Genomic DNA, 16598 nt, shown 5'->3' on the forward strand with positions numbered 1-16598 from the left:
TAATTCATTAAAAAAATATTTGTAGTTGTGCAAAAAACCTTTTATTGATGCACCTTTTAGTTTAACCAACTCTTCAACATGTTTGAAAATGTCAATATTTTTAATTTTGAACACGTCAATATTTTTAGTTCATAAACATTATTTCTTTCATACATTTTTTAAAGCAAAATCAATGAGATTTTGCAAGTTTGTTTATGCTGTAAAGATCTCTGAATGTTGACTATTTGTATGCTTTAAATTGGATTCATATCTGATAAACTTCTAGGAAGGTTGGAAATTTTTTATAAAACCAATTATTGACCAGGCCATATGACATATATGTTCTGGATCACAAATGTAGCAAACAATTTTAATTAATAAGTTGATTTTAATAAGATAAGATCTTTAAAATCAAGTTGCATATGAAAACAATGAGCAGAGGGCAACAACAATTTGTGCAATAAAAAAAACAGTTCAACTTTATTTGCTCCAAATTGGAGAGTTTGTGTTAAGCCATACCAAATGTTGGCAGTCCTTGACCAAATAAAAGTATTTGATTATTGAGTTTTTTTGTCTAAAAAAAAAAACCTGATTAGATAAGATAGCAATATTTAGAAACCTTGATATTATTTTGCTCAAATTTTCTTTAAATCTTTTTTTGCTCTTCAAGATTTTAACTGCAATCTGTGTATTATAGGGTCAAATTCAGCTATATAAAGTTTTTTTGGATGGTGTTAACTACTTACTAACTGTAAACAACTTTTTTGGCAGCCCTTATCTGAGACAATGCAAAAAGTTTTAATAGGGTTTGGCTCTAACTTTAGCTCCAATTAAAACAGTGACATTGGTCATAAAATTTTACTTGTGCTATGTATCACAGAATGTATATATCATTTGTTCAAAATACAAGTAAAACACACAAAGTGTTATAATGGTATTTGCCCAGTTAGCACACTTATGTTGGGCTGATGTATATAAATAAATTGCAAATGTCGGCTGTTTTCTCTGATGCAAATACAATGTTAATCCAATGTTAGTTTTATCATATTTATATTAATGAAAATCTAATAATGTTATGATTAAAAAAAGTGAGTAAAATTGCATTGGTCCAACGTATGTAAAAACATCGCAAAAGTTAGTTGTTTTTCCAATCTAAATCTAACATTGATCCTATGTATAGGGATCAACGTTAACTAAATGTGTATAACACCAAATTGATCCAATGTATATGGATTAACATGAGTCCAATTTTTATAACCCAATGTTAATCAAATGTGTATCAAAAGATATTTTTTTAGACGCGCAACAATGTTAGATTTTTTACAGAATAGACTTCTTAATCTCAGTTATAATAATTATAGTAAATGAAGTTCTGAATGAAGGAATTTTTTCAAGTACATACATCTTTCCAATCTTAACCTTTAGATCTGCTGCCTGGTAGAACTTTAAACTGTTAAATTGTTGAGCTTTGTTTTCTCTGTAAGAATCTGAAGATTTATAGCTTTGCTAACATTTTTGGCAGAGGCCATTATTAGAGCTTTTTTAAGACTAGTATCCTTGCTTTCATTGGAGTAAAGTTTAAAAATGATTACATATATGTAATTTAAAAACCAATTTTGTAATCTATGTATATATTTAGTTTTTTAATTTTGTTGAAGAATTTTGTTTTAGTGTGTTAATTTTTTAAAATTAAACTAAATTAGTTTTTTTACTGCTTTTAATTAAGATGCATTTGGTCGTGTGATTTTGAGTAATCAAGCTGCTGACACAAGTGTTGTATGGGAAACAAGGAGCCCAACATGGAATCAAACTCTAATTTTTAATGATCTTGTTATTTATGGTGAAATGGATTTTGTCGTGCAAAACCCACCAATCATAATGGCAGAAATATTTGATTATGATGAGGGGGTAAATACTTTTAAAATATTTTTCAAGTCTAATAAAGGCAAAAGTTGTATTAATATACATTAAGCACAAAAAAAACTTTTGGTTAATTTGACACACCTATGTTACATGACATGAAATTGATTTTTTATTGAAATTGATTTTTTAGTGAAATTTTGTTTGTTTGTTTTTTTTAAAAAAAAAACAAGCTTTAGGGGTTATAGAGAAAGAAAGTCAAGCTGCTTATATACTCGCTGTCTTTGCCAACCCCTCCTCCTTTGTATCCATATTTTATTAGGTAATTCCCCATTTTAGGAAGAGCAAAACAAGTAAGAGTGAAAGTCAGAATTAGTTAAGTTAAAAAGATAGCATAGAGAAAACAAACAGACTTTTCACTGGATGTTAGAGTGTGCAATGTTTATAAAGGATTATAAAGAATGTTAAAGAATTTTTTCAATACTTATATTTTATAATACAAATATTTTTGTTTATTGAGTTGATAATTGATTTGATGTTATGCAAAAAAACTTTATCTTAAGTTAAGTACTTTGTTTAGCTTGTGATTTTTGGGGAAATGTTGATCAATAAAGGTTAAAAAGTGTTGTTTTATTTAATGGAGGATTATACTTTGCTTGTGATTATTTCTAGAAGTTTTTTTTTTCTAGTTCTATACAAGCTTATAGGTCTATCTAGATTATTAGAATGGATCTTTATAAAGTTGAAAGTAATTTTTTTTAATAAGTTTGATGTGGTTAACATGAATGATGCAAAAGCATGCATAATCATTCTTTATATAACTTATTGAGCTCTCGGGTTAAGTAGTACAAGATTAACAATCTAAAAAGAGTTAACATAGAGATATTAAGGTTATTATTTTCAAAAACTTGAACAAAATGTTTTTTTACTTTTTCCGCTTGTCAGTGACTTTTCCTTAAAAATAGCTAACTTGTTATTTTGACATGGGCAGAAAACATTTTTGTTGTAAGTTAGCAAAAGTTGATATATAAAAACAATCTGACTAATTCAAAACTGTTGAGGTAACACAAATCTTGATAAATCAAGAAAATAATAAATTGCCCTGATTTTTTTTTTTTAGGAGATTGTAATAAAAATTTTAGTTTATCAATCTTAATGTCTTTATAAAAATCGGGTTATTGGCAGCTCTAGTCTGAAATGAATGAAATAGAAAATTAGATAAAAATATAGATTTAGAAAAAAACAAAAATAATATTGTTTTTAATTTTATCAGGGTGATATTGAATTCATTGGTCGGGCAATGTGTCGACCTTTAGTAAAACAAATTTCTGATCCGTATGATAAACCGTTTTTTCCACCAAGACTTGAATGGTTTCAGATTTATAGAGGGGATAGTGAAGCTGGAGAGTTACTTGCTGCTTTTGAACTATTTCAGGTATTTTAATGTTGCATTAACTTTAGTTAAACTTTATTTGAAGAATACTGCTGAATTAACGTTTAACTCATTAGTTATCAGAAAATGAGGAAGAAAATGCTAACCTTCCTTCACTACCAATTGAAGTTGAAGATGAAGTAAATGGCGGAAATTTTTTTCTTGTGCCAGAGAATATTAGACCTGTCATGTGTCAGCACAGGATTGAGGTTTGTCATTGCATAGCTTTGTTTATTACAATAGTTTTTTAAAGTTTACTGTAGTTTATTATTGTTTTGTATATTGTTTTTTATTATAAATAATAACAAATCCAGAGTTAATTTGGTGATACTTTTTATAAAATTTATTATTCAACCGCTTTAGTTGTAACAGAGGATATGGAGGGGTTTGAAATTTTGAGTCTAGAATATTATCTACATTTTTTCTAGAAATAAATTTTCTTTAACATCATTTGATGAGCATGTGCTCCTAAATATTGTATTCCTGTATACCTCTATCTATACCTCTAATTAAACTTAATTGAAATTAACATTTTTTGTAATAAACATAAAAATGTACTTTAAAAACTATTAATGTAAATACAGTTGTATAAATTTCATATTTTCTATATGGTTGTTAATAAATTGTATTATTTTCACATTTTCAATTTTATTCAACATGTTTTATTTGTTTATTTTTTTTTTCAAGAGAAAGATTTTTTAATAATATTTTTCATTGATGGCTAGTTTTCACGATTATTCAGGCAATGTCTAATATAAATGGTGTTTGAAAAAATAATAAAAATTTTGCCACCATGTATTTTTACCTATGGTCTCTCATATTTCTTTATGAAAGAATTAGATTTATGAAAATGGCAAGACCTTTAATCGTATTCAAATGATTTATTAGAGCAGCACTTGTTTTGTTTTTTTACTTGTCAGTTTTGGACCAGTTTGTTTTCAGGATCTTAAACCTGCATAATCAGGAAATCTATAATTTCTGAACAACATCTATCAGATTTCTTTTTTGATGGTTGCACCATAAACATACTTAACCATGTCTGCAAGCATGGTTAAGTATTGATTTAAGTAAGGTGCCTATTAAGGACAATTGCAATACCTTGAATGCATCCAGTGTTTGTGCTAGTTGTATTCCAGCAAATACTAAAAATGTTTTCATTGATGATCTTAACAAGATCATCAATGAGACTTTTTAAGTCAATTTTATGACATAGTTTCTGTTCAATGGATAGTATGGCAAGATGTTTAAATGCAGACACTCATTGTAGATCTAAGATAACTTTTTGTCAATTTTAACTTTGAAAAACTTCTCTCACTAGCCACACTTACAGCAGTTGTAAGAAAAAGCAGTATGACGATATTAGAAGTTTTCAAGACTCTTATTTAGATGAACTGCAAAAGTTTAAGTGGAACCACCATTCATCCATGTTTTTGTTTTGCCTTGTGATGTGGCAACAGAACTAAAAGCTTTGAGTCTTTTCCTCTCAACAAGTAGCTCTTTTTTATTAATGTAAGTAAGTAACTAGTTAGTAACTCTTTTTTATTAATGTTATCATGATCACGACCTATGAAAATGAAATTCGTATTTATCATTCATAAGATTTGATGAAGTAAGAATAGAATATTTTTTAGCAAGAACATGAAGCTGTTTATGTAATGGTTTTTTGGATCACTTTGTCAAGAGACAAAAACGTTTTTCTTCTCAGCTCATTTATATATTCATTCAATTTGTGATAATCCAGATAATCACAAGTTTCTTTACTTTTCATAAATGACTGCTTCATTAACTAATTTATCTCTATTATCTGTTAAAAATCACTTTAAAGCTTCTAGTTTGATATCACATACTTGTATGTTCAATCCTTATGTTTGGAGTAAGATCTGTGTATCATTTATTTCCTAAACGACCAATTCTCACAATCCAAGCACAAAAACAAAAATAATTGTATTGCAACCAACAGAAATTAACTTCACAACTTTTAAGATTTTTGAGTAATTTTTTTTCACAATACAAACTGCATATTCCTTTGCCCTCCATTGTGTTTCCATTATGCGCTTGACACTCTGACAAGTGATGGAAGTCAAAACATCCCAAGGATAAGTCAAGGAAGAGAAAAATGTGAATAGCTGCTTCATAGCTCCAAAAAATGCAACAGAATTTTTGGAAATTGAAATTTTATCTTTTTTTTTTATTATTTTCTTTAATGTTTTTTATATTTTATTTGGAGATAAGTCTTTAATTTTTAACTAAGAGTTTGTCGTTATTGTTTTTCTCTTTATATTTTTGTTTAATATATACAGCATGATAAACTTTCATTTAAATTTCTGGCTCTATCTTTATTGACTTTCTTTTTTTTTTCTACTTCACATATTATTTTATCAATCATAAAGAGTAAAAGATTTTGAAATTAATATTAAACTATATAGGCCTGATATATAAGCATAAATATACATTTACGTGTTTATATATATATATATATATATATATATATATATATATATATATATATATATATATATATATATATATATATATATATATATATATATAAGGGGTCAAAATAGGTGTCAGACATTGCATCCTACAGACCGTTCTTGAAACCTGCTAGAGGAAGGCAACAAATCGTTGTTCATTTTTTCAGAAAAACTGAACAATATTTGGTTGCCCCCCTAAAACAAGTCTCAAAAAAAATCTCGGGGCACCAATGCCCGACACTTGTTTCAACCCCTGTATATTTTTATATATATGTATATGTATATATACATACAAATTTATATATAAATATTACATATATATATTATATGTATATGTATATATATTGTATATATATGTGTGTATATATATATATATATATATATATATATATGTATATATATATATATATATATATATATATATATATATATATATATATACACACATATATATATAATATATGTATATATATTATATATATGTGTGTGTATATATATATATATATGTATGTATATATATATATATATATATATATATATATATATGCATATATATATATATATATATATATATATATATATATATATATATATATATATATATATATATATATATATATATGCATATATATATATACTTTTGTAGTGTTTATTTTGGGGTGTGCGAGAATTAAAAGCTATAAACTTTCAAGCTGTTGAGAGACCGCAAGTTGAATTTGAATGTGTCAGTGTATCTTTAAAATCTCCAGTTATTGTTTCAGCTAAAAAGAACCCAAATTTTACAGAACCATGGGGATACTTTGATTTGGTAAATTTTAATTTTATATGTATTTTTTTAATTTTTATACTATTAGTAAAATAGCTATTCAATATAACATTACTATTATTATTAAATTTTTTTGTTTTTATTATTTTCAAAAGTTGCATAATAGTTATAAGATTTTACATTTTCTTTATTAAATGGAATTGAATTAAATTTGAATCCCAAAATAGCCTACAGTAGCATCTAAAAGGAATTTTGAGGAACAGTTTTATTGTAATATTTTTTCATTAAGTTAACTTTTTTAATTTAAATTTCTTTTAAGTATGTTAAATCATATTAGAGTTACACAAAATTTTATTAAAAGATGGATTAGCGCAATCTTTTCCATAGTTTTAACTTTAATTTATCATGAATTAAGATATAGCATGAATTAAAACATAGTAAAAACAAACAACAGTTTTTAAAATAGTTGAGAAAAATTTCAAAAGATAATTTTGTCCTTATCCCCATCATTACAATCAATTACTTTTTATTTTATTTTTCAGCTAGTTTTTTTGCTAATCTTCTAACAAATTTATGACAATCTGTACCCATTTTTCTTTTGTGTACCCTTACTGTCATATAAACTAGTAGTTATGTAGTTAGGTATACAAAACTTTGCTTGTATACCTTGCTACATAAGTAATACATATAATAATACATTGTCATACTGCCATGCTCATTTTTACAAGCTTGTTCACCATATTTCCTTTTTTTTGTGTGTGTGTGTATTTTTTAAATGAAGCTGCAGTATCCAGATTTGAGTTAGTCATGGAAATGAAATGCGTAAGTTAAATATTGTAGTCTGTCCATTTTGCCAAAACCATTTGCTTTATTATTCAAACAAGATTGTTTTAAGAATAAAATTATAAGAAAATAAAATCTTTTTCAAATACTAAATTTAGTTTTCATCAGTAATTTTTAATATATTCGAAATGATTTTAAACGAATTTTAAAATAGATCAATTTTATTTGCTGTATAAAAGTAAAAGTTCTCATTATCAAGATTTTATTCACAATTGCAAGGGTTATTTTTTAAATCAAATTTGTATTGTGTGTGTAGTGCTTCTCAAAATTCTTATTTAAAAGATTTCTTGTTTAAAACAAAACCTTACTTTTCTAGCAGTAATGCGTTTAACCAAGTACTTGCACATTAGCTTCTTGTTAGCTGTATATTTCTTAAAACAGACTGGTTGGATTTAATCAATTGAGTTTTTTTTCTTATTTAATGCTAAAGTCTCTTGCTCAATTATATATTTTTGAAATCTTCTAGTACAATCCTGGTAAAGCTTTTTGTTTTTAAAACTGTCTTGATCTAAAATTTGCAGTATGTGGCTTTTAGTTAATTTCATAGATGATAAAAACTGGTTAGACACTTCAATTAGTATAGGTATACCCAGTCCTCCATCCTGTGGAGTTAATGTAAAAAGTTTCTTAATGTGATCCTCAAAAGGGTTATTGTTTCCAAGTAAGGTTGTCTATAATTTTGTCTATGGGTGCTAGATATTGTTCAAATTTTGAGGAATTTTTTTAAAAAATGTACATTTTAATTAAAGTCCTTTTGTGAAAAATATAAAATCTGTGGTTGAGTCTCTGATACTTTATAATGTTGTTTTAACTCATTTGTTAAAAAAAATTTGCAAAAGGTAAACTTTTATTTTAACACTTTTTTTTCATCGTATTTTCACGGTACTATACAACAATATGCTATTATTGCTTTAAATATTATTAAATGCAATATTTGTTTTTAAAACTTTTGGGAACCAATTACTGAACTCATATGTTGTATATATTCTGAAGATGTAGAAAGGCCAAGGCTATCGCTCTCAACATTTCTAAAGTCTTTGATAAAGTTTGGCACAATGGTTTTCTCCATAAGCTTTTTTATGACAATGTATCAGGTAACATCTTTAAGATTATTGAATCCTTCCTCAGCAATCATAGTATAAAAGTTATCCTTGATGGACAGCACTCTTCTTCATATCCTGTAACTTCAGGGTTCCTCAAGGTCCTCAAGGTTCTATCTTTGGTCTTATACTCTTTTTAATTTACATTAACAATCTTCCAAATATTCTGACATCTAAGGTGGTATTGTTTGCTGATGATACTACCCTTTATTCTAGTCTTGATAAGAATCCAACACTCTCTGAATGCTTAGAGGGGGTATTTGTTCTTGAAAAGGATCTCACTTCTGCTACAGCATAGGGCATATAGCTCTCAGTGGCTGGTGAACTTTAAATCAGGTAAAACTCAATTTTTTTCAGCGAATAGTTATTGCAATAGTCTAGATCTTCCTATATTTATGTACAGTAATGTACTTGATGAGTTATTTACCCTTCGTTTTCTAGGATTAACTCTTACTTACCATCTTTCTTGGAAAGATATACCCAGAAATTTAATAGATGAAAGATATACCCATCTTTCATCTATTAAATTTCATTCTCATGTTTTTGTCATTCAATTAAGTCTCATTCTTTTACTGTGATTGTTCCTAAGTGCTCAAAAAATTCTTTTTTTTTTCCTCGAACATCAGTTCTTTGGAATTCGTTTCCTTCATCTTGTTTTCCTAATGCATATAATTTGCAATCTTTTGAGTTGTCTGTCAATCATTATCTTGCTCTATAAACTTCATGTTTTTTCTTCCAGTAACTTCCAACTCTAATAGTGGTTGCTTGTAGCCTTGTTGGAAGTGAAGATGTCAAAAAAAAACGAAAAAAAAAGAAGCTGATTGTTGACTGATTTATATAACTATACCAGCATTCTCTGCTAATAATGGAGATTTACAGTTAGCCAGCATTTTGATTAGTTTACATAGTAGCTGTGTTTACATCATTCATCAGTAAAGTGTTGGTGGGTAATTCCATGTCAATTGAGCCAGAAAATTTCAAAAATGTCACCATACATCTCAGATTTTGCTGATTTTTATACAGTTGAGAGTATTTAGTAAAACAAGAAATACTTGAAAGGTTTAGGTTCTAGCTCTAAGAGGATCCTGAAATATGATCATTTTACTTTCAACTGATCTTGGCTAGGCCCCTCTTGTCCTCTCAGAATTATGACCTTTGTTTAAAGGTTCCAAGTCACATAGCTTTAAAAATATTTGATATTTTGACTAAAAAATTTGTACCTGGCTATTTTCAGGGTTGAAGAATCCAATGAAATAATCAGTATTATAAAAAAATATTTTTAAGTACTTGTAATTATCAATTTAAATAAATTTAGGCAATTTTTATATACCTGATATCAAAAAAAAAATTTTTACACATTATTCTAAATTTTATGATTTCTCACAAAACATAAGAATTTTGATCTGCAAGTATATGGATTTCCATATATGGATAACGGGGCACAGGCCCCATTTTTTTGTAGCGGAATCTAGCAATACATTTTGCACTACCTTTCAGACTAGCTAGAGCTGTGAAAATTTCTGTATTTATATAGTGTCAATAAACGAGCATTTTAAAATTAAAAAAGAGCCCAAGAAACTAGGAGAGGGGGCTGGGGCATGTGCCCCACTTTTTTGAGCAGGATCTTGAGATGAATTTTTCACTATCTTCCAGACAAGCTGCAGCTCTGAAACTTTCAGCATTTATGTAGTCCTGATGAACATGCGTTAAAATTGTTTCAGATCAGACGACCAGATGGTCCATGGGGCTGGGGCACCTGGGACCATTTTTAAACACATAAATGTGTCTTAAATTTAAGATAACTTTGAAAATATTGTATTAAAAAGTTTTTATTGCTTTTATACTTGTTTCGTTTTACTTCATTATTTAATAAATAAAATACAAAAAAAAGAAAGTCAAGATAATGTTAAGGTTAGCTTAGATGCATCGACGGTCAAAGTATAAAAACGCCCATTTGTTGTTGCAGGTGCATCAATTATACAAGTTATGTTGGTAATTGGCATCCAACACTCATCTACTCTAGATGGCCAGAAAAGTTTATTAAAAGGACTGTGCGGGTGCATAAACGTTACCATAACATCTTGCTCTATATTATCAATTTCATTGATCGTACCAATCCAATGAAATACATCATATTTTACATAATGAATTCACCCAATTTCAAGGCATTAATGTTAATTTGCTGATCATTTTGAGAACTTTGAATACCAGAAAAAGAAAAAATGTCATATGAACATCTTCACTTGTTCGTTTAAAGCTAATAGTATTTATAGATTCTGGTTTAAATTGATGCTAGTTCCAGGAATTGTTCTACTTAGCTCAAAACGTGTTTTCAAAGTGGTGTGCAATTCTGTCAGTCTTTCTTTTTCAATCTTGAAAAAAAATAATCCCTTTAATATTGTTAGTACAGTAGTCAAACATTTTGTTACAATTCAATATCTGGTCATTTATGGGCCTTTGTAGACTTGCATTTGTAGTTAATCGTTTTACAGTGCCACCAATACTATCACATGGTGACTTACCATGACTTGTAGCAAAAAATGTCCACTCTGCATCAATGTCAAAATCATTTTTATGGAGACAGATATTGTAAAGGTTTTTGTGATTTTTATACTGTGCAGCACAACCATCAGAAAAATAAAGAATCTATGAAATTTTAGGATGATATTCTTTTAAATAGTTAACTGTTTGTGTTTGAACTTCATACACAAAACTAGTGTCATGCTCATTATCTTCGGACATGAAGCAAAACGATTTTTCTTCAAGTCATTTTCAATTAATAAATAGAGGGCAACAGGGTGCAATGTGCATTGACTTTTGCACCAATGGTAACTTTGGATTTCATCTTGAATCACAAAAGCAAAGTTTTCTGTAAAGTCACCTAAGACGATACTACAGTCTTTTGCTAAATTTTCCTTTTGTTGCTTTAGGTATCTTTCTTGACATTTTGCAATGTAGGAATGAGCTGTTAACTTATTTATTGCCTCTGATAACATCAATTTGTATTCTTCCATTGTTGTTGTGTGATAGATCAATGTTGTTCTGTCTGTTTTCTGCCACTGATTGAATGACATTTCCCTGTCATTGTCAATTAGTTGTGCATCCAGAAACTTCTTTAAAGAAACTATACCTGGACAGTTCGGACATCAATGAACCATGCACTCGTTACTCGTTACATCACAAACAACTTTTGTCATCAGATCTTTGTAAGTACATTTTATTTTGTATTTTATATAGCATTAGTCAAGAGTATTGCGTTTTGATGGAGGGTACATACACAAACAGAATGAGTGCCTGATGCTCCAACAGTTATACACTATTTTGGTCTTAAACTGCAAAACTTAGAAAATCCAATAACTTCTTGAGGATATTTAGTTTTAAAAGAAGCATAAAGTTCTTTAAGATTACATAAAATAAGGCGATTTTGCATGTGTTGTTTTCTACCAATACTTACATAATCTTTTTTATCAGGCATTTGTCTAGTAAATTCGTCATCATGGTATACATTGTTGACTCTATTTAATGTTATTTCTGAAAATATTTTTCCTTTCTTAGTGCCTTGAACTGAAGAAATCCCACTTATTTTCTTTAGTTTGCGCGCTTCTTTGGTATATAGTGATGTTGAAATATCTTGCAGCAAAATTTCTTGACCAAGACTCGGGTGTAAATGTTAACAACTGAATTTTAGTTTTTTGGTCAGAAACAATTAACTTTTCTTTTATTTCTGCTGTTAGTTTGTCTAGATCATCGCGTTTACTTTTGTCAATAATTTTCATATGAGGAATTTTATGTTTCAGTTCTTCTTCCCTAACATTATATACTTTTGAAATATGCTCTTCATACTTTGACATTGTTTTTATAACTTTACTTTTAGCAACAAATAACCATTGATGCTTTGGAATGCCATGAAGTTTTATGAGGCATACACCTATTGTTTCCAAACTAACATTTAATGCCTCTCGTGACTTTTCAGAAGTACCACATGAAATAGATTCTTAAAGTTCACAATTATCTTGTTCATGAAATTTACTGATTATAGCATCAAAGCAGCTCTGACAAAGTTGATATTCAGGCACAACATTTGGAAAATTAATTCTCAATTGTTTTGCCATGTCTAATGTTATTATATGACTCCCTGAAATGAAAAGAACAATTTGATTTTAGTAATTACCTATCAATATGAAAATTATTTGTACTTATTTTAATATATAATGCATAACCAGATCAGCTTTTTTTCAAACTTTTATAAACTAGTAGATTTTAATTTCATTATTCAAAAAAGATTTTACAATAATTTTTTATCAACAATATTTACCTTTGATTGCTTTTCTTTTTGATTTATGCTTGTCCAATAAATTACAACATTTTGTGTGCTTCTTTTCAATGTGTGTACCAAAAATCTTTTCATGATGAAGGCAGATTGTTAAAATTTTATCATCTGTTATTCCAGATCTCCAAATAAATTCTTCTCTGGCATCTTCTCTATAGCAATCAAATTGCTTTAAATCAATCTTTCTACAATAACTTAGTTTATGACAAGTATCATTTAACTTTTTTCCAAAATCACATGAATCCATTCTTACTGTAACACTAAAAACAATTTGAGATTAATTTAAAAATGAGAAACCAATAGTAATTAATTTAATGAAAGCAACTTAAGCAATCACCATGGTAATACAAAACTAAACAGTGATTGATTTCTTTTATCTTACTTTGACAAAAAGAAAGTTTCCTTTTCACAAAGTTTAATTATACTCAATTTGTTAATGTTAAAAATGTTAATGATGACTTTAATAGGTAACAAATTTCTTCTATACTAGTGTAATGACTGGATGTTTTTTGTTTCTGTTAACAACTTTCTGTTAACAACTTGCTGTTACCATTTTAGAATTCGCAAAATATATTAATTTTTTTTAATTCAAATTTTAAATTATACAAAATAAAATTCTGTTAAAATCATTACTTTAGACTGTTTTTAATCTTATACATACAAATCAAAATTCTTATAAACATTAAGTTTCTTAAAACATTTTAAGAAAGATTATTGAACATAGAATGATCAAAACCAAATGGAACAAATATAAATAACAAAAATTTGGGAAGCAATGTTATCAAAGAAATGTTTAACGTTGTTAAAAATGAAAATCTAAAAAAAAAAATTGAAGACAATAGTTTTAAAGTTAAATCTTAAATAAGTTTAAAAAAAAAAAAATTTTTTTTGAGAAAAAAAGTGGGGCATAGTCCCAGGTGCCCTAGCCCCATGGACTATCTGGTCGTCTGACCTGAAACAATTTTAGCGCATGTTCATGAGGACTACTCAAATGCTGAAAGTTTCAGAGCTGCAGCTTGTCTGGAAGATAGTGAAAAATTCATCTCAAGATTCTGCTCAAAAAAGTGGAGCACATGCCCCTAGCCCCCTCCCCTAGTGTCTTAGGCCTTTTTTTAATTTTGAAATGCTTGTTTATCGACACTATATAAATACAGAAATTTTCATAGCTTTAGCTAGTCTGAAAGGTAGGGAAAAATGTATTGCAAGATTCCGCTACAAAAAAGTGGGGCCTGTGCCCTGTTATCCATATATAGAAATCCATATACTTGCAGATCAAAAATCTTATGTTTTGTGAAAAATCATAAAATTTAGAATAATGTGTAAAATATTTTTTTTTGATATCATCAAGGCCACGTGGGTTTCTTGAGCATCAAAATCAGGTATATAAAAAATTGCCTAAATTTATTTAAATTGATAATTACAGGTACTTAAAAATATTTTTTTATAATACTGATTATTTCATTGGATTCTTCAACCCTGAAAATAGCCAGGTACAAATTTTTAAGTCAAAATATCAAATATTTTTAAAGCTGTTACTTGGAACCTTTAAACAAAGGTCTCAATTCTGAGAGGACAAGAGGAGTCTGGCCAAGATCAGTTGAAAATAAAATGATAATATTTCAGGATCCTCTTGGAGCTAGAAGCTAAAGTTTTCTAAGATTTTTTGTTTTTCTAAGTACTCTCAACTGTATAAAATTCAGCAAAATCTGAGGTGTATGGTGACATGGCCTGGCTCAATTGACATGGAATTACTCTGGTACCAGCTATGTAAGTTTTTTATGCTTCTACTAACTATAGCATTGTTTGCTAACTACACCTGTTTAACCTTAGGGTGATTTACAAGCAGGTGTTTTACAATTATATGATGTTACAAGAGTACCCAGGCATAGCAAAAGTATCACCTTGAGTTGCGCCTTTTTGGGAGGAAATTTCTTGTGCACATGCTACATAGGCTATCAACAAATTTATTCAACAAATGACCTGGGTGTTGTGTAAAGTAAATTGATTCATACAATTAAAGGCATTCTTTTCATCAATCAAAAGAATTGCATCTGTTTTGTTATTGTTAAGTGTTTTTTTTTATGGCATGAACTGCAGCTTTGGTTCCTGTTCCTTTTTTAATTGTTTATAGTTTTTTTGTCTTGCTTACTTGTCTTACTGTTTTATCTGATAATAATAGTTATGAAAAAACTAATAAACATTTTATTTAAACTCAGAAGAAAAATTTAAAAAATCCCTAGACCAATAAGGTTTAACTTAAAGTTTTTTTAAAAACTGTAAAGTTTTGGTGTTTAAAAACATTTAAAGAATATTTTTCTTATAACAAAAAATTACGTTTTTAAACAAAAATTAAAGAAAAACTACTTTTTAAGAAGTTTTTTACAGATATCTTTTTTAAGAAGGCTACATTTGAAAAAGATTTCACTTCTTTTGAGGTCCAACATGATGTGCTTTTGGAGAAAAACAATTTTAGTAAAATAAGACACCAACCATGCCATTGGGTGTCTTGGTTACAAAAGTTCATCATTTATGACCACAGGAGATACAAAATTTTTCAAAAATCTTTTTAGTTATACCCTTAATGTTCATTCCTTTCGTGTTGTTCTCATTTAACCCAGTTGATGTATGTACATTTCCTTAATGTTTTCTCTATTTAAATATGTTGAAGCATATAAAAAATCTTAAAAAAAAATTCATATGGTATGTATAAATAGCTAACTGCATATACCTACAGTATGTATAAATAGCCACATCCAAAAATTATTGTTATAAATATATGGTTTTTAACATAATTAATCAGGAATTTTAATAAATAAAACATCAATTTAACTGTCTACAGTATTTCTCTATGCACCACAACTCATTGAAAAGAAAACTTCAATCTATCTGGTTAGTCTCTATTTAGTAAGTAAGCAACTGAGTTTCTTTATTCATTATTGTAGCAGAAAACATATTGAGTGTTGAAAATGCATTGATTGAGGGTTTTGGTTTTATTTAAAAAGAAAAGTAATCTTAATTTGTGAAATAGCTGCAGTAAAATATTTTCCAAAAAAATGGAACAATTTGGATTGCTTTAATGAATCTATGTCTAGAATTTTGTTCTTATTCAAAATGTAGCCAAACCCTGAGTCGATGTATGTTAACTCCTCACATATTCTCCCTATTTAAGTTGGTCAATGTATGTACACTCCCTGCATGTTTTGTACTTAAAGTGCACAATAAATATTTTCTTGCATTTTTTTTTGTTACACTTTGTTTTTAAAATTAATTTTTAATATAACAAAGTTATATTTTTATATTTTATACTATATTTTTATATTATTTTTGTGCATTTTAAATAGTAACAACAATGAATTTAAGTTTTTTAAATGACTTTAAAGGATCTTCCAGAGGAAGCAGTTTACTGTCCTCCACTTACAATATCGCTTCGAGAAATGCGAATGTTTGGAAATGAGATACTAGTTGGAACGAGTATTATTAATTCACTACTTGGATATATGTATGACAGTTCTGCTTACATAGATGAAGTTACAGGCAATGATGAAGAAAAAAAAGATGAAAATCCTGATGGCAATGCAGAGACTAAGGAAGATGGTGCACAAAATGAGGAAATAAAAGATGAAACTAATGTTTCCTTAGCAGGATCTAAAAAGTTGAATGCAGATGAAGAAAAAATCAAAACACCATCTATTGCCCCTAGTAAATCTGTCTCATTTGCTCCTGGTTCAAAGAAAGGATCGCCTGTCCATTCACTTGCAGCATCAAAGTTAATGTCAAATAAATCAATTTCTCCAAAAAATGAAAAGCTTTTTTC

The 16598-nt window shown here is 28.1% G+C and overlaps 1 protein-coding gene across 3 annotated transcripts in view; it reads left to right on the plus strand.

The window, feature by feature from the left end:
- The window catches only part of LOC100205903 (otoferlin), a 166983-nt gene that overhangs the window by 79380 nt on the left and 71005 nt on the right, over positions 1-16598 (plus strand). For all 3 annotated transcript variants that reach the window (XM_065796220.1, XM_065796219.1, XM_065796221.1), the window contains exons 28-32: positions 1706-1887; positions 3113-3274; positions 3349-3480; positions 6392-6553; positions 16165-16598. The exon at positions 16165-16598 is cut by the window's right edge and continues 377 nt beyond it. In XM_065796220.1, coding sequence (XP_065652292.1) covers positions 1706-1887; positions 3113-3274; positions 3349-3480; positions 6392-6553; positions 16165-16598 — 1072 coding nt within the window. The remainder of the gene's footprint in view (positions 1-1705; positions 1888-3112; positions 3275-3348; positions 3481-6391; positions 6554-16164) is intronic.

Source organism: Hydra vulgaris, chromosome 04 (genome assembly GCF_038396675.1).
Source record: "Hydra vulgaris chromosome 04, alternate assembly HydraT2T_AEP".
Lineage (NCBI taxonomy): Eukaryota > Metazoa > Cnidaria > Hydrozoa > Anthoathecata > Hydridae > Hydra > Hydra vulgaris.